At 40.5% G+C, this 20696-nt stretch overlaps 1 protein-coding gene across 6 annotated transcripts in view; it reads left to right on the top strand.

The window, feature by feature from the left end:
* KCNIP4 (potassium voltage-gated channel interacting protein 4) overlaps positions 1–20696 on the top strand; it is a 478128-nt gene that overhangs the window by 405135 nt on the left and 52297 nt on the right. For 5 of the 6 annotated variants that reach the window (XM_018561754.1, XM_018561750.1, XM_018561753.1 and 2 more), the window contains one exon: positions 11985–12109. In XM_018561754.1, coding sequence (XP_018417256.1) covers positions 11985–12109 — 125 coding nt within the window. Of the gene's footprint in view, positions 1–11061; positions 11072–11984; positions 12110–20696 lie in introns of those variants that run through there. The other variant, XM_018561755.1, reaches the window with a different exon arrangement.

Below are 20696 nucleotides of genomic sequence, written 5' to 3'. Positions count from 1 at the left end.
CAGATTTTTTTCCATTTTCATTTTATGGATCTGTACGCAGTGCAGTTTTTCTGATGTAAACGCAGCTGTGTGCATGAGCTTATAGCTTACATTTTGCTGCATTTAGATCCATAAAAAACTAAGTTACAAATCCCATCATGTATCTGCCTCTTGGAGTCATGCCTGTGGTTGTCTCGCATGTCCTACTGGGATTTGTAGTTGCACCACAGCTGGATGGCCAGAGTTTGTCTACCCCTGCAATGTACAGATCTGAATGCAGCATTTTATACATCCATACAAGTCATACAAGTCCGTCCATCCATGTAAAACATCCAAATATGCTTTTATATATACTTTCTATATGCATATTTTTATTATTCCTGTTGGGCACTTGTGGAAAATATTAAATATACTGTAAGTAGTGCAAAAATTGAGAAAAAAATACATTTTCATTTTTTAGTGTATAAAGTTGTAAAGTTTGCGAGAAAATAGAACAGAGTTCTAAGCCCAGACAGAAGGCTGCAAAGTGGGCTGTATATGAGAGCATCAGCCCTCTCTGCAGCGGTCTGACATCCCAGTACCGCTTTACTCCAGCCTCATACAACTTCCTGTTTACATGCACTCACTTTAGCATCTGCTGCATAATATTATCGATAGTGACTACAGTTGTTCATACCTACCCGATATAAGTCTGGTTGGCTGCTTGTGGTCTTCACCAGGGGCTCACATTAAAGGGCAACAGTGCAGGTGCACAACTGGGTCAGTCGCCCTTTAACATGAGCCCCTGGCGGAGACTGCAAGCAGCCACCCTGAAGTGACTGAACAAGGACTTTCAGGGATCACTAGGTATTATTTTAAAGAAAGCTGCAAACTCAAATACAATTGAAAATAACTTTTGAAATGACGTTAACATGTTAATGGTTATAAGATTTAGAGGAACTGAACTCTGGAAGACAGGCAGAAGGCAAACGACTAGTCACCAGTATTGTCTGTGGTCCCTCTGCAGTTGATCTTTTCCCCAATACTGACTTACCCTGTCTCGTTCTGCAATGTGTCTCAGTGTGGGGGCTGCCATTCTGGGAGAGGCAGGGCTTTGCTTCCTCATGTCAAAGCCTCCAGCAAGTAGAGCAGCACAGTACGGTCATCACCAAATCTCACTCCAAAACTCTTGAAACTAGCAATCAGAGGCAACAGAGCCTTAGATCTCACACAGCAGATATACAGCTTTGAGCCTGTAGGTACAGGAGTGCTTCTGCATTTGGGAAACCAGGAAGAGCACTGCTATTTTTCAGGGGAATACAAGAGAGAAAATATTATTTGCAGGATACTGCTTAGGCACATTTCTAAATGTTTCCAATATGCAGCAAATATTTACCTTCTGAGATGAGGTCTACCTATAGTGACTGAGTTTAGGTTTACTTTAATTCCAAAAGCTGGACTTTTTCTATATAAAGTTATGGAGTGCTACTATGCTTTTGAGATGTGTTTTATATGGTGAATAAGTCAGTTAGTGCAGTAGAGTTTACTTTTCTGTCATATTTACTGACTTGTACCTAGTGGCAGTATTTACAAGTAAGAGAAATATTCTGCAAGTCTAAAGCCTTAACGAACAACAGACGCAAAAATGGAACAGAATGTCTTTGGGGTCATTCATTCTTAAGACATAAGACACGAATTAATGAGCTTTGGTGCCAACGTGTAGGACTTATTTGTTGGTACAAAAAGTCACAGCTCTCCGATGACATATAAACACCACCTGGCTTATAAGGCTTCACTTATTTTAGAAAGTTTCATATTATATAGCCTGTTAGGGCAGCTATATTCAGCACTGCAACAAATGACTTCAGTACACAAAATGTTTCCTGTCAAATGGCTTTCTTCTCAACACCAACATACAAAGCAGGGGAGTTAAAGATCTAAAAATAAGATATAACTGGTATAACAGACCCCCATGTAAACCACAGCTGAACTCTAGGAAGATTTATATCCCTAGGACAATGCTTTCTTATTGAAGAAATAAAGGGAGGCAGTACAGTTAAAATACAATGCAAGACAAGAGGGTTGGGAAAGCCCTATTCATGAGAGCTTACAATCTAGGGAGGTGTAAGTGATACTAAAGGTAGTAACTGTTTGGGGATGAGTTGATGGAGAAGTTAAAAGTTCAGTAGACATGTGTGATTAATTTCGGAAAGATTTGTTATTCGGACAAATTTTCGGAAATTCGTGCATTCGTATGCGTCTGGATTTCCGAATTACAAAAATTATGAATGGAAACTAGAAATATGAATTTCCGATAATGAAAATTTTGGATGTATTCGAATTTCTTTTTATTGTGTTAAGCATGAGGTTAAAAAAAATAAATCTTAATTTTTGTTAGTGGTAGTATGTACGAATTTCCGTTACGAACAAATATGTTTGTCCGTAACGAATATTCATACATATTACCACTAACGAAAAATTTGGATTTCATCCGAATCCCAAAATTAATTGACTTTCGGACACCAATCCCGAAAAAACGAAATAACGAAAAATCTGAATGAAAATGAAACAAATTTTGGGCCAGCGCACATTTCTAAAATTCAGTCATCAGGTGGAGGCATGGTAGGCTTCCCTGAAAAGAAACCTTTTCAGTGATTGCCTAAAGGCGGATAGAGTAGAAAATAGCTGGATAGATTGGGAAAGGGAGTTGTAGAGGATGGAAGATGCTCTGGAGAAGTCCTGCAGGTGAGCATTGGAGGAGGTGACAAGGGAGTTAGAGAGTAGAAGGTATTGGGAAGTGGGAAGAGGGCGGTCTGGGTGATATTCTGAGAGCTTTGGAATTTAGATTGAGGAAGAGTTGTGTATTGCTTTGTATGTTGTTTTTAGTATTTTTAATTTTAATCATTGGGCGAGTGGAAGCCAGTGGAGTGATTGCCATAGAGTGGCGGTGGACACTGAGTGGTTGGTAAGAAGAATGAGTCCGGTAGCAGCATTCTGAATGGGGGGATGGCTGCGAAGAGGTAGGCCAATAAAGAGGGAGTTGGATTAGTAAAGGCAAAAGATAACAAAGGAATTAATAAGTATCTTGGTAGTGCCGTGGGTTAAGAAGGGGTATATTTTGGATATGTTACGGAGGGGAAGGCGGCAAGCTTTAGATGAAGGCCAGTGATTAGATGTAAAATTATGTGAATGTAACATAAAATAATTAAAAAAACAAAAACAAGAGTACCACCCTTTCATAATGGTCAAATCAGTGGGGGATGGTCCAAGGAACATAAGCACACCGATTTACCATCTTACTTAAAGCAGAACTCTGGGCAAATCTTGTGTTGTCTAGGGAAATAAAATAACAAAGGTATACGCACCCGAACCACGATCCCAACAAGTTTTTACACCACTCCCTTCAGCTTGTCTCCTCCTCCGCTCCAGCATCCTCACGCCCAATACACTGCATTTGACGTGATGACTCACATGGCCTTAGAACGCTGGAGTGGAGGGGGAGTGAGGCTGAAGGGAGCAAGCTAAGATCGTGGTCCGGGTGAGTATAACTTTATCTAACTCCCTAGACAAAATGAGCATGTATCCCTTGCAGTGCGGGAGTAGCCCCACTGCAAAGGTTAAGATTTGATTTGCCCAGAGTTCTGTTTTCAGATATAGAAACTGTCAGGTGGTTCAACTTTACAGCACCCACAAAAACTATAATTCCAGTTATAGGTTGATTGACCCTTTAAATGTATTTTGATATAGCTCCTTAATCATTTCTTGTATTAGCCCCTTGCAGTCCCCTGGACAGCTGGGACTGGGCGAAAGGGGAGAAGCAACATTAGCCAGTCAGGCTCTTTTGCATTGCACAGTCTGTCAGTTTAACAATAGGAGCTTGCTGAAAGGAGGAGAGAGCATGGCGCTGACCTCATCATTGTGCTGTTGCTTCTTCATTGTCTAATCACAGGTTGATGTGACTCGGTGGGCAAGTTGTATGTTTTTAACTACAGTGGGGAAAAGGTGAAGTCACCAACATGTCTGTGGTGTTTGGTTGGGCTGCCTGCAGCACAGGGCTGGTTGAATACAATTATGAGTACATTTACACTTAGGACAATTCAAACATACACATATGAACTGTGAATGTAGCTGTTTGCTTGCAGTTCTGCTTTAAGAAGCTTCTGCAAACTAGAAAAAAAAAATCAAGAAAACTGCAAGCCGGTGCTAAATGTTTATACTGAATTTGCAAATTGTAAATTAGCAAATTTGCTTACAACTGCCCACCAGAATAATCTGTCATTGTACTCGGCAGTAAGGCATGTACGAGGAAGTTTGCTAATTCATACAGAAGCCTAACTGTTATAAGTGCAGATGGTGGGAAAACACACCTGGGTCCGGGTTACTGACATTTATTAAAGCCCAACACCAGGGAAATTAGAGGAGTCTGCATTGTACTTGATGTCAGTGGTTCCTAGACAGTCGGAGTAAAGGGGAGAAGAGGCCATAGGAACCAGTCTTGCAGCTCAGAAGGAGTCTGCAGGAACAGGGTTCAAGTAAGTAAAACAGCTTTTTCCTGTTCCCTAACAAGACATTCATCCTTGCATTGTGGGGGCCGCCCCACTGCAAAGGAAAACATTTGATTTTCCTGGAGTTGGGCTTTAAGTGTCACAATTATGTTAAGAAATGTATTAAATAAAGCAAGCATGTGCCTTTTCAGATTGAGAGAAGCCTTGTAAAACTGCTTATGTACACTGTAAAGAACTGATTTAGAGTTTACATGGGGAGCGCTATAGTGGACTACTGGTTGCTGCATGTTGTCTGCATAGGAGTACTTTTCAATTAGCAGACCACTAAACAAGAGAAAGGAAACAACTTCATACTGAACTATAAATAGCCTTCTAAATTTCAACCTCACCTTTAATGCTCTTGGTGAATTTAGCCTCAGATTTCCACAGGTGGAGGAAGAGGGAAACCAAATAAAGGAAAAGTTATCACAGTTTATAAATTCAGGACAATTTGTAAAAATACATTCTCTTTTAACCTTGCTTTCCTAACTACTGGCCTATGAGCGCCTTATGAATAAAGCCCAGTTCCTGGTTGCCAAGCTCAATTTTGGAGTACCCCTTGCCTTCTTTATTTTATTAAAGGTCACTTCATACTTGCATTTTTTTACCAGTCTTTGGTCTGGTTACTTAATGTCATGTTTCTTCTTTCTGCCTCCAGTTGTAGGCAGTGCCTGGATACTGCAGGCGCCATGTAATCAGGTGAGACCTAGGTGGCTTCATGGCATATCCCCAGGGGGTAGGTACTCACAGTAACTGAGCTGGATGATGCTGGGTGTTATTTAACCTGGAAGATGTCTGGCACTAGATCACATTGAGTATGTGGGGTGCAGCACCAGAGATAGGGTAAGTATTGCAGAAAGATTTTTTTTTTTTAATGATGAAAAATTGTTTTTATTTATTTATTTATTTCAAAGCTAGAGTTGGCCTTTAATACAACCGTGACCTCAGTCCTCCAAACAGTGCCCAAAAGAGGAAATAGTTTGGGTACACCGATCAGCCATAACATTCTGACTACTGAAAGGTTAAGTGAATAACATTGATTACATCACTACAATGGAACCTGGAAGAGGGTGGGATATTTGGCAGCAAGCAAACATTTTGTGCCTGATGTTGAAGTATTGGAAGCAGAAAAAATGGGCAAGTGTAAAGATTTGAGCGACTTTGACAAAGGCCAAATTGTGATGGCTAGACGACAGGGTCAGAGCAACTCCAAAACTGCAGCTTTTGTGGTATGTTCCTGGTCTGCAGTCCAAAAACAGAGAACCAGTGTACAAGCGACATGGGCAGCCAATGTTAATTGATGCAGTGGGGAAGGGGGGAGGCTGGCCCGTGTAGTCCGATCCAATAAAAGAGCTACTGGAGCTCAAATTGCTGAAAAAGTTAATGCTGGTTCCAATAGAAAGTCGTTTGTACACACAGTACATCGCAGTTTGTTGTGTATGGGACTGCATATCCACAGACCAGTCAGGATGTCCATGCTGACCCGTGTCCACCGCCAAAAGCACCTACAATGAACACGTGAGCATTACAACTGCACCACAGAATGATGGAAGAAGGTGGCCGGGTCTAATGAATCACATTTTCTTTTACATCATGTGGATGGTCAGGTGTGTGTGTGTGTCACTTGCCTGGGAAAGAGATGGCATCAGGTTGCACAGTGGGAAGAAGGCAAGCCGGCAGAGGCAGTGTGATGATTTGGGCAATGTTCTGCTGGGAAACCTTGGGTCCTGCCATTCATGTGGATGCTACTTTGACACGTAACACCTACCTAAACATTGTTGCTGACCAAGTACACCCCTACATGGAAAGGGTATTCTCTGATGGCAGTTGCCTCTTTCAGCAGAATAATGCACCCTGCCACACTGCAAAAATGGTTCAAGAATGGTTTGAGGAACACAACAATTAGTCTAAGGTGTGGGTGACTGATTACTCTGGGTGACTCCAAATTCTCCAGATCTCAATCCAATCAAGCCTCTCAGGGACTTAAATGATCTGCTAGTGATGGCTTGGTGCCAGATACCAAGGCATACCTAAAGAGGGCTAGTAGAGTCCATGGCTCGATGGGTCAGGGCTGTTTTGGCAGCAATATGGGACCTACTCAAGTTTAGGCTGGTGGTCATAATGTTATAGCTGATCGGTGTGTAGCTATACATCTTTAGCCCTTATAGTCTCACCACTGTAACTTTATGTAAAGAAACACTCACTCACCCACGGTTTCATCATGATGGAGCCCCATAACCCAAGGGCCTAGTCATATTTTCCTGCAGTACAAAAAATGCATTTCATGTAGAATTCCCATGCCCTCCTATGTGGCTGGTTCACATATATGTGCTGCAGTTTGATATATTTTCAAATGCCAAATTTAAGGCACGTATACATTGCGGTAACAGATTGCAAACTTACATTTTTCTGCCTGGTATTGTAACACAAGTCACTTTGTGTTGCAGCGCCAAAAATGCTGCAGATTTCTTTTTTATCTGTTGCAGTGCAAAACACAGCACAATATGACACGTGCAATAACACACACTAATGGACAGGAAAAGTAGGAAGGCTATAAGGACTTGTGTACATTACCAGAAACACTGCAGTGAGTGTGCATAGAAGTAAATCAACACACTGCTTTTAGAACAAAGCCAGGCAAAGACAATAAAATGTTATGATATGAAATGCATTCAAACACTGTTTGTCTGTCCAATGTCCCTATAAATATTCTTTGTAGATCTATTACATTGCAGCAAACAGTGCATATTGATGAATATAGCAGAAAGTTCAAGCAACATTAAACAGCAATGAGGTTTTGTGATTATTAATAAAGAATGAAACTTATGGCCTATACGCTTATTACTGTTCTAATTATAAAATGACTCATTTTGTCCCTTATAGTATATTTTCAAATTGCTACAACAGTTTACTTTCTATTTTCTGTGCATGAGCAGGAATAAGCTTAAATGTGTCACATTACCACAGCCCCAAATAAATAATTTGCCTGCACACAAGTTCTTAGGATTTACCAGCTTCAAGCACAGATATCCATCAAGTTCTTATTGCCTTATTGTCCCCAACATGGCAAAACCCTGCTCTATTATTTTGGCAGCAGAAATCCAGCCACAATTCCCCATGGCTTCACAAAGAAATATTTGTTTTGTTTCACCTTTGAATTATTAATGGTTTTGTGCCACTTCACTTGAGTGGCTAGTTAGCTATTATAAAATACATTGCTGCGAGATTTGTGTTTTGTTTTTTTTTGCTAGCTGTTGCCGATCAAAAGGATTAAAAAGCACAACAGCTAATCAGCTAGTTGCCCATGGACTTACATATTTATACCAATACATCCCACCTGTGTATTAAATAAAATCTCTGTGTAAAACTATTAGAGAATACCTGTCACAGCTGAAGCTGGCCATACACCTTACAATTATCTGCAGATTTTCTTTGGTCAGATGGAAAAGGTGCAACAGATTCCTCCATCTACGCTAAACTGTGTGGATGGAGTGATCTCCCACTGGGCCAATCTGTTGCACTTTTTCCATCTGACCACAGAAAATCTGCAGATAATTGTAAGGTGTATGGGCACCTTTATGCATCCTGTCAGAGCAGGAAAGAGTGCTAATTCTGGAGCAGAGCACACCTGTGCAGCATTATGCACTTTGAGGGTTAATTTACTAAGGGCCCATTTGCACCAGATACATTGGGGCTACTCTGGAAGTCTTTTCCAGGGCAGTCCTAACAAAAGGGCAAGGCAAATTGCTGGATCAGTGCATCAGCACTTGCAGGAATGTCCCTAGTACCCTTTTCAGGCAGGGTGTGGGATGAGCAGGGGGCTGGAGCTGGGAGTGTGGCCTCCACATGAAGTGAGCAGGACACCGGCCAGAGTTTACCGCTCTGCTTTAGTCAGAGAGATGCATCTGGCTCTTGGCAACCTGGGATGCTCTGGCTGGAAAGCGGGCGGCAGGCACATGCGCAGCACATGACCCAAAGACATGCAGCCTGAGACAAAAACTTCAGGCTTTTTCATTATAGAGATGGCCCTGAGAACTTGTTTCTGTTAGCACACACCAGTGGCCGTGCGTTAAGCACAGCTTGCTGGTGTGAATAGTTCCTAAAGGCACATAGGCTGCTCACTTTGAAGGGACATTTTCCCTTAGCTTAATGAATGGGTTGAAGCTCTGCTGACTGCCATCATCCAATAATGTAGAAGCAAAACATGCTGTTTTTTTTATTTTCCTTGCACATAATTGTGTATTCTTTGCTTAGTGAATTCTCACCACAAAAGCTATGGGAAAGTTCCCCTGGAAAGTGAACATCCTATGTGCCATTAGTAAATCAGCCCCTCATCATTTTGTCCTGAAGCTAGCACTGCTGCAAGAGTCGGCATCAAATGCTAATCCAGAGCTTTGGTTCTGATAGGTAAACAGCTGATGTAACTGGTTTGCTTAATTTTTATTCAACAGGAAAAACTGTGATCAAGTTAATTCTGAAGACAGATAACACTGAGAAACCATTTAAGTTAAACTGTGCATGGACTATCAGAACAGTACACCTGCCCTTCATCCATCTTGGTTGCAGCCAGCATGACCTTCCTTAAATCCTGGCAATCTATTCATCCATGGCAATGACCAATTCACACAGCTGTGGGTGATCAGCCCAAATACTGAATCCCTGTGTTATGCAGATTCAAGTGCAAGAGCTGCAAGCACATACAAATGTCAGCCTTGTACATATGCATCCTCTATGCTGACCACTCATTTTTATGTTGGCCTTAAAATGATTGGCAGTCCTTATACGAGGCAATAATCTGCAGAGAAGGTCTATACCGGAACTTTTCTTTTGACTTTCAACTATGTGTAAAAAGCTTCAATTTGATCTAGAAATGTAGGGAGCATCCATATGAACAGTGAGGCTGAATTTTCCAAGGACTGGCATTGCATGGAATTGATAAGTTTTTTCACTTACAGTGGTGTATAACAATTGCACCAATTATGGCAAATATCAAAAATTATAGCTCAGCAACTTGAGAGTCACGTGATTGAGCGTCCATGTTCCAACTTCATCATTTCAACGCAGTTCTCTACAATGAGAAACTGCTTATCATGGTTTAATAAGATACATTCAATCAAAAACAACAGAAAGTGGGAATTAAGGTACACATTTATCCAGAGGTGGCTCTGTATTCTATTGCTGTTATGAAGTCATATGCCACCATGATCCACTTTCCTACGGAACCAAGCACATATTCATATAGGAATCAGGCAGACATTATAAAGGAAGCAGGGCCTTCACATTTCTAATCACTCGGATTCTTTAAAAGTTATAGCAGAGGCAGAGTGTTAGGGAAGGTGAGCTGGTTGTGTTGAGCTTTTCACCTAGTCTAATAATGATGTCCTAATATTGGCCTATTAGCCCCAAACATGATCTCCTCCATTGGTAATCATATTAGCCATAGTATGTTTTTTTGTCTACCTCTTTCTTTCAAAAAATTGTGAATATCAACAAATATATTTGGCATCCAGGATTCTAAGCAACATATTTTTGTTTCCCCGAGCAACTAATTTGTTTCAAGAGCTCATTTTAATTGTAGTTAAGGAGAACTGAACTTTAGAAGCTTTCCCAAAAAAAGGGCAGGCAGAAGGCACAAGACCAGCAATCAGGATTGCCTGTGGTGTCCCTGCAGCTAATCCTTTCAAAACTGACTTACCATGCCTTGTTCCACACTGTGTCTTTGTGTGGAGGTGGTCATCAGGTTAGAGACAGGGTTTTTTTTTTCATCTCAGAGCATAAAGCAAGGAGAACAGTGTAAGCATAATTTCACTCCGCATCTCCTGAGAGTAGCAGTGAGAGGCAGCAGTGCCTTAGATTTCTGCAGATATACACCTATGGCAGAAGTTCCTAGGCACCCTTATATACCAGGAAGTGCACTGCTATCTTTCAGGAGGAATTCAAAAAACAAGTAATGTTTTAAGGGTACTGATTAGGCACAGTACACATTTCCAAGTCTTTCCTATAACATAGCAAGTCAACTTTTTAGTTCAGCTTAACTTAAAGAATATGTATGTGTAGCGCTCAACCCCCAAAGGAGCCGCTGAATAACTGGGTATTTCTATCCCCCTACACCAATGTACCGCCCACATTGTGGATCCACAGCACACCAACACACCTTTTGAACAGTTTTATAGCAGAATTAATGACAACACAAAATATGAAGGCAAAAAAAATCAATAGTAAACCCCACAATCACATGAAAGAATATTTAGCAACAGGCTAAGGCACTCTGCAACTCAGTAACTGCAGCTGTCAGCTGCCAGCACAGACTGAATGAAAGGCTGGTTGCCTCGAATGAGGTGTATGTGCCTTTAAGGTCTCCCTTTAACAATGTCTGACCCTCCCTAGACTACTGGCCAGTAGTAGAGTCCTAGGCTAGCCAACGTTGGGGCCCTTACTGTAATACGAATATGAAAACAGATTGTCACTGTGGCCAAAGGCCTCTCACCGCTCCCAAGGTCAGTTTAAAGAGATGAAGTCTGCTAGCAGAAATCCGGCATCCCCTTTCTCTCAAATCGACTTCTGCGAAGATGGTGATGTCATCTGGGTCTCTTGTAGGAGGTCTTCACTCATCCAGGGTACTGGCAGTCATCTAGGTCGACTCCGTCTAGCTCCGCTCTCTCAGCTGGGCTGGCTGGGTCACCCCGATGGCTGGTTCAGCCGTGGGACTAGGCCTCGACGTCCTCACGGCAACCGCGTCACTGGGCCTCACTTCAGGCACTCGATCGGGACCTTTCCGACTCAGCAAACTCCGGTCAGTCTCTCTGTACACCGCTGCACAGAGCCTGTGGATCCCGGTATGTCAGCGGCGACCACACAGCTCTGTTGCATACAGCCTTAACCCACTTAGGGTTGCACAGGTCTGTCCTCTTCAGATGGCTGTCCCAGACTGAGCACGTACAGCAGCCACTGCCCCTAAGTCTCCTCTTCTCCCCTGCACAGCCTCCTGGGAGTTGCAGTTTCAGAGATCATTCTTGCCAATGTTCCAGTCTCTGCTCTGCACTCCAACCCCCATAGGTCTCCGCCTCCAGGACACACAGAGACAATTAACTGTTCGCAGTCAGGAACATGAATCACTGTAATAGCACGTATATACATATATATATATATATACTGTATATCTCCTATAGGGGCTACATATGGAACAGACAAAAAAACTTTTGAATAGGTTCGGTGCAAGCTCATCAGAACAACTGCTGTATGACATAACTGGGTTGAGGTGATAATAAAAAATAATGAAAAGGTAACATCTTTGGTAAAAAGTTTTTTACCATTGAACTTATAAAGGGCAACTAGAGTATTACATGGTTGTAAGTGACAGCATCAAATCTCATGGGATCTTTTTTGCCGTTTGGTTCTTTGTAATCTTGTGTCTCACAGTTATCATACTTGAATCCCATTTGCCTTGATTTATTTTTACCTTTGTTCTTAATTATTCTTCAGACAATGTGGAAGATGAATTGGAGATGGCAACAGTGCGGCATCGCCCCGAGGCCCTTGAGCTGCTCGAAGCACAAAGTAAATTCACAAAGAAGGAACTGCAGATTCTCTACAGAGGATTCAAGAACGTGAGCTTTTTATTAGTGACTTTTTATTGTTCTAATTAACTGTTTCTCCAATGAAGTAAGGTCATCAAGAATTGAATGTGCACAAAAAATAAGGAGGATGGTAACAAATAGCAGCTTCATGCTACCTTGCAGAGTACAGCATGATCTTAACAAAATGGGAGGAATTCACAAGACTGTCAGTCCTCTTTAGACCTAATAATGTTCAACTCAAGCTGGGCTCAACAAACCAGCGGAAAGCTGGCAAACCCCAAACTTGCTACCAATTCCTTTTAAATGGAGGTGAAACTAGCTACCATGGGAGGCACATACTAATGCAAATAAAAAATTACTGCAGGGAGAGGGTCTTTTCATGTGGCCTTAATTGCAACATTGAAAAGTCCCTTAACCCTTTCGCTGCCAGCTACCTATGTGGTACGTTGCTGACAGCAGGCCCCTCTAAACAGACTCCTAGCGGCTGTGTTCAGCTGTGTAAAGCTGACAGTCAGCTTTACACTGGAAGCAATTATGGAGGCTGAGTTTCCGCCAGATCACTTCTAGGGCCGGTGAAGCGTGCCCCTCCCCCACCCGACATCCCCTCCTGTAGGCCTGGGACTGGCTTTACAGGTGTTGGCGGGTACAGAGAAATGAGACTGGCGAAGGGATGTTCTCCGCGCTGATTGCATCACCTCCGGTCCCTGTCATTCGGTGGCTAGAAAAGCTTGTGGAGAAGCTTTTCAAATGAGATCTGCACTTGAATAGCTTCTTTGCAGTAGAAAGGTGACACTAGGGGTCTAGTAGACCCCTAATGTCACCTTAAAAAAGTACCGGTCACCACTAATATGCTATCACATAGGGGGCATAGTAAAACACACGTCGCATGCTCCTATGTATGAAAAGGATTGCACTACACATAGGTATTGCTGCATACGGTAGAGTAAGAGCAATAATTCTAGGGCCAGTATTCACGGTTAACTCTAAATTGATGTCCTGTATGGGCTTTTAAAGTGTTGCCTATGGACAATTTGGGGTATGACATTTTGTTGCCATTGTCATGGGCGCACACAATTTTTAAGCTTGGCATGTTGGGTATCGGCATAACGTAATCTTTTAGATTTTACAAAATTATGGTTATTATATTGTTTTGGGGCACTAAAATCAACTTAAGTGTTGCGCTAATATCATGTGATGTAAAAATTTGCAAATGCAGCCATTTTGTTCTACAGGGTCTGTGCTTTCAGGAAATATATAACTCTCATGGGTTTTACGTAATATGGAGGCCTAAAATGTGGATTATAATATGTGTGCAAAGAACGCCTTGGCAGCGAAAGGGTTAAATTACATACATTGGGGATGCCTTAAAGCTGCACATGGTGTTAGAGAATAGTGAAATGTAGTGCTTTAAAATACACATTTTTTATTTATATTTAACTCTTTGGGAATGGGTAAGGGGTACTAATTTACCCCTGCATCCCTTACCGTGGGTGGGGCTGGTTATCTTGGGGGGCCCCCTTATTCTAAAAGTTGCTTCCAGATTCTGATACAAGTCCCCCACAATAATCCCCTGATCCTTTTGGGGGGACCGGATGTGGGAAAGAGGCCCTTGTCCCACTGCTGGGAAAATAAGCCTTCCAAGGAGGATAGGAGGCTTCCTTTGGATCACGACACCAGGGGAATGACATTACTCCCTAAACTATGGAAGCCAAAAGAATGATAAGTTACTTTTTTCCCCCATTCATGTGATTTTTTACACTTACTCATGTAACTTGCACTTAACATTATACAATTAACAGTATATTGTATATACGTGATTTGGCTTAGATCTACTTTAAAAAGCCATGCTAATATGGACTTGTTATGGGGTGTGCTGCCCTAGATTCTTATAGAACTAAACAGGTAACTTTAACACAGTTTCATAAAGGACCCAATAAATAAATTCCTCATTTAAGGACAGTGGGTAGCAATATACAAATATCATTACTTGATGCCCTCTTTGCCTGTTGTGATAATCACAGCTAGTCATAGACCATTCTAATTATTGACTGGTCTAGCACATAACTCTTGGGCAGTAGTGCTGGTTCATGTGGGAAATGTTACAGAGATCCATGGTGTGTCTTGTTTTCATGTTTGTCCTTTCACTGATGAAGGTTAAAGGCATGGGCCAATTAAAGAGTCTAGCTGTTGTCTTTTGATGTAATGTTGTGGATACTTCACAGGACACTCAGTAAGCCCCATGTTTCAAAAGTGTCTGAGATGAAATGCGGCTTGAGTTTTGAAAGTCTACCAGTCTTGTATTTGTTCTTTGATAAAAATGTTTGCTCTTATCTAGCTAGTGCTCTCTGTTTTTTCTTTTTTTAATACATTCTCACTGCTGCATGGCATATTGAGACAGATACTATAGTAGTTGCTTTTCCCTGTGGCTCAATGTATACAGACAGCACTGATGGATATCCAGATGCAAACCAAGACTATTTAATTTCCCCCTAAAGGCTCTTGTTTTCTATACATTTTGCATATTAGGATTAGCATCTGTTATATCTGTTCCTGGAAATATTACCTACAGTTGTGATGTATGTTTAACTCCTAAACAGTTGCCAGATGATGCCCATAAGGATGCACTGCCCAATTAGGACCTCGTGTCTGAAGGCAAATTTGTTGTTATTGCTATAGCAACATATTTGCTTTGTTGGTATTTTTTATGCAGCAGGCTAACAACAACAACAAAAATGCAAGAGAAAATTGCTTGCTATGCCTAGCAATAAACTTTTACCATCAATAACTTTTCCATGCATCAGCCATATGTAGGTTGATTTTTTTTAGAAAGTAGAATTAAGGTGGTACTGTTTCACCTCTACTAGTCATTGTTCTAGTTGGGCTCTAGATAAAATGTACTAATTAGCTATATAAATGTTTATGTTGCTACTCAATACATGTAAATGTCTATCCTATAAATTATTGAAGAGTTTATTGAAAAACAAGAACATGCATTGGTCGTTTAGCAGTCCAGTATTGTTTGGCATTATGATAATTATGATAAGGTATTGTCATCTTGGAATATGCCCATGGCATCAGGGTCAATGAGTATATTCAGGTAGGCAGCTGACCTAATTTTTCAGATAAAAAAATAAAATAAATGCCATCCTTAATTTAAAAAAAATACACAAATGGAGTGTTACAAACTTAAAGTTTTTTACTTCAGAATAAAACTGCAAGCACAATTGTTTGCAATCGCACTGCACTGGAACGCACAGCTGTGCAGTACCGTGCGTTCCAGTGCGGGCAATCACACAAGGGTGGGAGGCGCGTTTGTGGTGCCATTGAAATGAATGGCACTGCAACGCACCTCCTGCAACAGAATTTGTCATGCCGAAACCGAAAATCACTTTTTTCCCACCTTTTATATATTTTTTAAAAATAATTGTATTCTAAGCACATGGCGCTTGATTAGCTTCAGCAAGGGAATGACAGCTGCCAGTGGCAAGATTCTGCAGATGGCAGCTGAATGTAAATGCAGCAGGTAGTGAGCTGGTGCAATAGACAGCCTGCTATTGGCCATTTCAAATTGCAATAGCCAATAGCAGGCTGGCTATTGCACCCACCCACTGCTTGCTGTGCCCTCCTGCTAGCATGGAGGAGAGAGCAAGGAGATCCAACCAACTAATCGATAATGAGAATAATTGACAACTATTCTCATAATCGATTATTATCGATTAATCGATTGGTTGGTTGCAGCCCTACCTATTTGCTTAGCTAAATTCAGGTGGTGACTCTTTTTGGCCAAGCAATGTATTAGTTAAGCTGCAGGAGGGTCAATAATATGAGTGTATTCAGACCTTTTTTTGTATGTGATTACTGCATTATACTGTATGAATGTAAATATATCATTTTGTTTTCCTTATTGAAAATAAATTGTTATTAAATTATGTACACATTGTCAGCCATGTTTAAAATGCATTTCACATGATTAAGCATTAGACATATTATCTTTATGCAGCCTTATCTCTCTAAATCCTGTGTTTGGATGTTAATCACCTTACTGTGTCAGAAGCTATGGCACCAGGATAAGATATGCCGAGTATTAATATGGCATAAGTGTAGAAAAAAGTGTAGAATTAAATCCATAAATATTCTACAATGCATTGCAGACCCTGAAAATTGTGTTGAAACTAGCAAACCTGTGGCTGCTCTATTGTGTAAGGTACACTCGTTTCCACATTGCTGTGTAATTAAAAAAAAAAGTATTTCCACTTAATAGTTCTATTTAACTAAGAGAAATCAGAATGCAAAGAGGATCATTAGGCCACTCAAATGATGAATGCAAAATGCTTGTTAACCTCTAATGGTATGGCTATTTTGAGTTAATAGGCCCTTTATATCGTTTGTCTTGGCCAGATGAAACCCACGTTAACTGCTGACCCTGACTTTTACAGATTTATAACACTATGAAATAGTCTGGTGTTTATTTATTTCACTTTATGGACTATATGTCAAATATTGCATCATGTCTATTATATCTCCTGAATAAGAAAAAATGGTGGCAAATGTCACAATGAAACTTTTCCCCTGGAAGCCTCTGACCTATAACTTGGCCATTTGAATCCTGACAATGTGTTTTTTTTTGTCATTAAAGGGCATGTCTATCTCATGACATTTACTATATAAATTAATTTCAAGGCATAGTATTCGCAGTGCCCTCACCAGGGTTGCTATATAAATTGGAGCTGCTATGGTAAAAACAAGAAAACAGCTATTAAAGTAATTGTTGCTTCCTCACTTGGAGCAAAGTTTTACACGTTTTATAAATTTTTTCCTTGTACTTGGTCCCTAAGTTCCAAATCATTTTAAATTACTTTACAAAATGACATTTTCATCTCGAAAATGCTTCTATTACACAACGAAAAAAAGCATATGTGTGATAAAAATGCAATTATTATGAGTCAAACATTTATTTTACTAAATAGGAGAATTAAAATATAAATGTTAATGGCAAAGATATTTACTGCATTGTGTGTAATCTTTCAAATGAGATGTGAATCATGGAACTTTCTCTAAGGTGTCATAATTGGATATAAAATGTTGTATTTTGAATTGTCTTTTACTATTATAATTATTATCTATTATTCCTAAATCACCGAGCTATTAAAAAGAGCGGTATATCAAACAATAAAGGGGTCCAATTATAAAGTTTCTTAAGTGCCATCATTAGATATAAAAGATTGTATTCTGAGTTGAAATCTATCATTATTATAATTATTATCCATTAATTGAAAATCACTGAGTTATGAAGTTACACATCAAGCAAAAACATAACACAGAAGAGGAATATGCTTGAACACGTTTACAAGCTCAAAGATGTCATAGGCCAATAGCGCTCAACTGTGGTCCTCTAAAGACCCGAACAATACATATTTTCAATTCTACTATGCAGTGGTGAACACTAAAGGGCCATTGGCTTGAAATGAGGAATGTCCACTAGATTACAATGAGAAATGGCCAGGTCTATGTGATAGAAGGATGGGGCAGCATCCATTTGACCATCATCTGGCATATTTGGGCTCTTAAGCCTCAAAGAAGGCCCTTGTGCATCTATATAGTCTGTACAAATGGTATGTCCACCCCTTGCTACCATATGTAGGTAGGGATGGATTGAAGCCACGGAAATAGACATGCATTTGGATGTACATTGTTTTAACAACTCTAATTTTCATAGCCTTTCCCCCTACAAGGTGTCTAATTCTGACTGTACAGTCTAATAGACTATACAGTTAGACCCTTAGTACTCAATAACAGAAGTGGTTTAATATGCGCTCTCAGGTGCATTCAAGCTGGAATCAGAGCCACAGAGGTACGTTGACTTGAGTTTGCATAGTCTGTTGACATCCATTACGTTGCATTATGTTAAATTTTTTGGAGGGGGGCTATATAAGGTATTGGTTCTTGTGTTGACATGCGTTAGTCGTTCACACCATCTATTGCATTGTTTTGCACTGAAAAAGTAGAGCATGCTCTACTTTTCTTTTCAGCAGAGGGCAGCACAACACAACGCACTTGTGTAAACTGCTCCCATTCACACCCATTCATTTTCAGATTGCCTTGCGTTGGCATCCATTGAAAAATGAATGGCATCCGATATGGTGTGAATCGGGCCTCAATACAACTATGTGTAGGGACACCTGTGATGAGGGGTGTGGCTGGTAAGTAATTTGCCAAAAGTTTAAAGTGTAGGTCAAGCCAAGAATGTTTTTTTCATACCTCCTGGTATGTCTGGAAGTCACATATCCCAGGAGGCTTCAGGAGTAAAGACACAGTGCAGCCGAAGGACGAGTCATCAAGGGCTGGCTGCCTAAACCCGGAAGACACAAGCAGCTCCTGATGACTGGTTAGGACAAAGATGGTGGAATGGGACACAGACTGTGTAACCTGAACAGAAGATTGCAGCAGGAGAATGCTGAATTTGCTGGGCAGGGTGGCAGGACTTCACTGGGCAGGTGAGTGGAAGCAGGGCTTGTCATGTTTGCCTAGGCAAGAATGGTGGCGGAGGGTGGGACCAAAATATAAAATAAAAAAGTGAACAAACAGAAAATAAATTCTGTGTAGGGCTGCATTGGGGTAAAGTATGATTTTAGAGTGAAGGTCCACTTTAAGACAGCATACTATAGTTTGCAATAAATAAATTGATTATTTAATACACACTCTAGCAGATAACCTGCACACATGACATGAAAAACACACTAATGTCTTTATAAACCTTTGCATATAGCAAATAAACTCTCTACTATACCATGGAAAACATACCCTGCAATGTGTTTCAATGTTCACTTAGTAAAGGCTCTTTTGTAAAGTCTTGCTCCTACAAGTCCTGACTTCTGTGTGATGGAAAGACAAGTAAAGCAAAGCAGCTCCCCTAGACATTGTTACGGTAAAGACACCGTTCTATTTATTCTAATCTAATCAAACATTGATTTATATTGCATTACATGTCCCTTTAGCCCTGGGAGGGATGCAACTTGCTGATATTGATCCCAATTTAAGGTACTGATTTGATTACTTTCAAGATGTTTGCAAAAGGCATTCATTTTCGTTTTCATTTCCATTTATTTAATGAAAAGGCCATTTGTGTTTCTGTTAGAGTCAGGTTCACCTCAGAGATGAATGGTAGATTGTAACATTTATAAGAACCTAGACTGCTCGATAAAACAATACCGAGTTTATAGCTTTGGGTTTTTGTTTTTTTATGTTTTAAGGAAGACCTTCAATCTAACTAAAATAGGTTGTATATTGTGTGAAAATGCAAGAAATCAATAAATAGAGCCAATTAACACATTCAACTACTTTCCCTAGTGCCGTGGGTCAGCAGCATATTAGCTGACCGAGACTTGACCCTAATAAAATGTCTCTGTACCCCCTTCCCTGCACTCCCTCATACTGACAGAATGCATTATAGTATTGCTGGAGTTGGACTGGTTTATTACCTGGTTCAGATCTGCCCCACTATGGCATGACTGCAGAGGAAGAGTGGCCATACACAAGAAGACAAATTCAGACCCCTCCACATGTCTTTTGTCAGTTATTGGCATTATAAATGTTTCTTTGCCATCGTTTTTAACCAATTATTATTGGCTTTATATACAAATTAGTTATTTTTAAAGAGACATTGGGGGAATGTATCAAAACTTAAGCAGACAAGGCACCAATGCAGGGTGCAGGGGAAAAAGCGCTTTGGGGACCCACTAGAAAACGAGGATGTGAATGATTTAAAACAAAAAACACACAATTTCTATATAAATGAATTCTCATAGTAATTAAAATTAAAAAATATTAAGGTTTAATATCACTTTAACTGGACAAACTGAAGAGAAGTTGATTGGCTGCCATGGGCAACTGCTCCAGATTTTGTCTGCCCCAGTTTTGATCAATTCCCCCCATTAACTTTTCCCAGTCAGGGCAAATATACATGGCATGTAGCTAGCCCTCAAACTATAATACTTACCCAGCCTTGCTCCCTCTACACCTCTGTGCTGAAGCATGTCCTCCTGCCTAAGCTTCAGTGCTGGCTGGTGTTGAAGCTTAGGTAGGGTATACACGGTTAGAACTTTGAACGAACAAAATCTGTTTTGGAACATTTGTTCGACTTTCTAACCATTGATGCGGTAAAATAGATGATCGATTTAGACTGTAGTGATGGAAAAATTCACAAAGGCATGTTGGAATATTTTCTTTCCAAATCAAACACAATTCTAACAGGGAATGCGGTTTTTGTTCAGGAAACTCTATTCATTCCAAAATCATATATTAAAAAACGAAAATCAAGGGAAATTTTAAAAGACAATCGCAAAGCCTTGGATGGTATTATTTAACGCTCTAAACAGAATTTTTCGGATGAACGTTCATGCAAAAAGCTACGTGTGTATAACCTGTTTTAGACAGGTTGATGATGACATGCTTCCCCCTACCCATGTGACAGTGTTTGGGCACTGTGATTGACCATTTCAGTTCTGAGCACTATAACTCACGGAGATCTGCCTTATACCTGCTTCATTAGTGCCCCCCCCCCTTTCCTGCCCTGTCAGGCCTGTGCTCGGATCAAGTGTCTGGTTGGGAATTTTAGGGG

The sequence above is a fragment of the Nanorana parkeri genome, unplaced genomic scaffold, assembly GCF_000935625.1.
Source record: "Nanorana parkeri isolate BGI_ZX_2015 unplaced genomic scaffold, ASM93562v1 scaffold543, whole genome shotgun sequence".
Classification (NCBI taxonomy): Eukaryota; Metazoa; Chordata; class Amphibia; order Anura; family Dicroglossidae; genus Nanorana; species Nanorana parkeri.
Note: the sequence above shows the minus strand (reverse complement) of the source record. Positions and strands in the feature narration are given on the sequence as shown.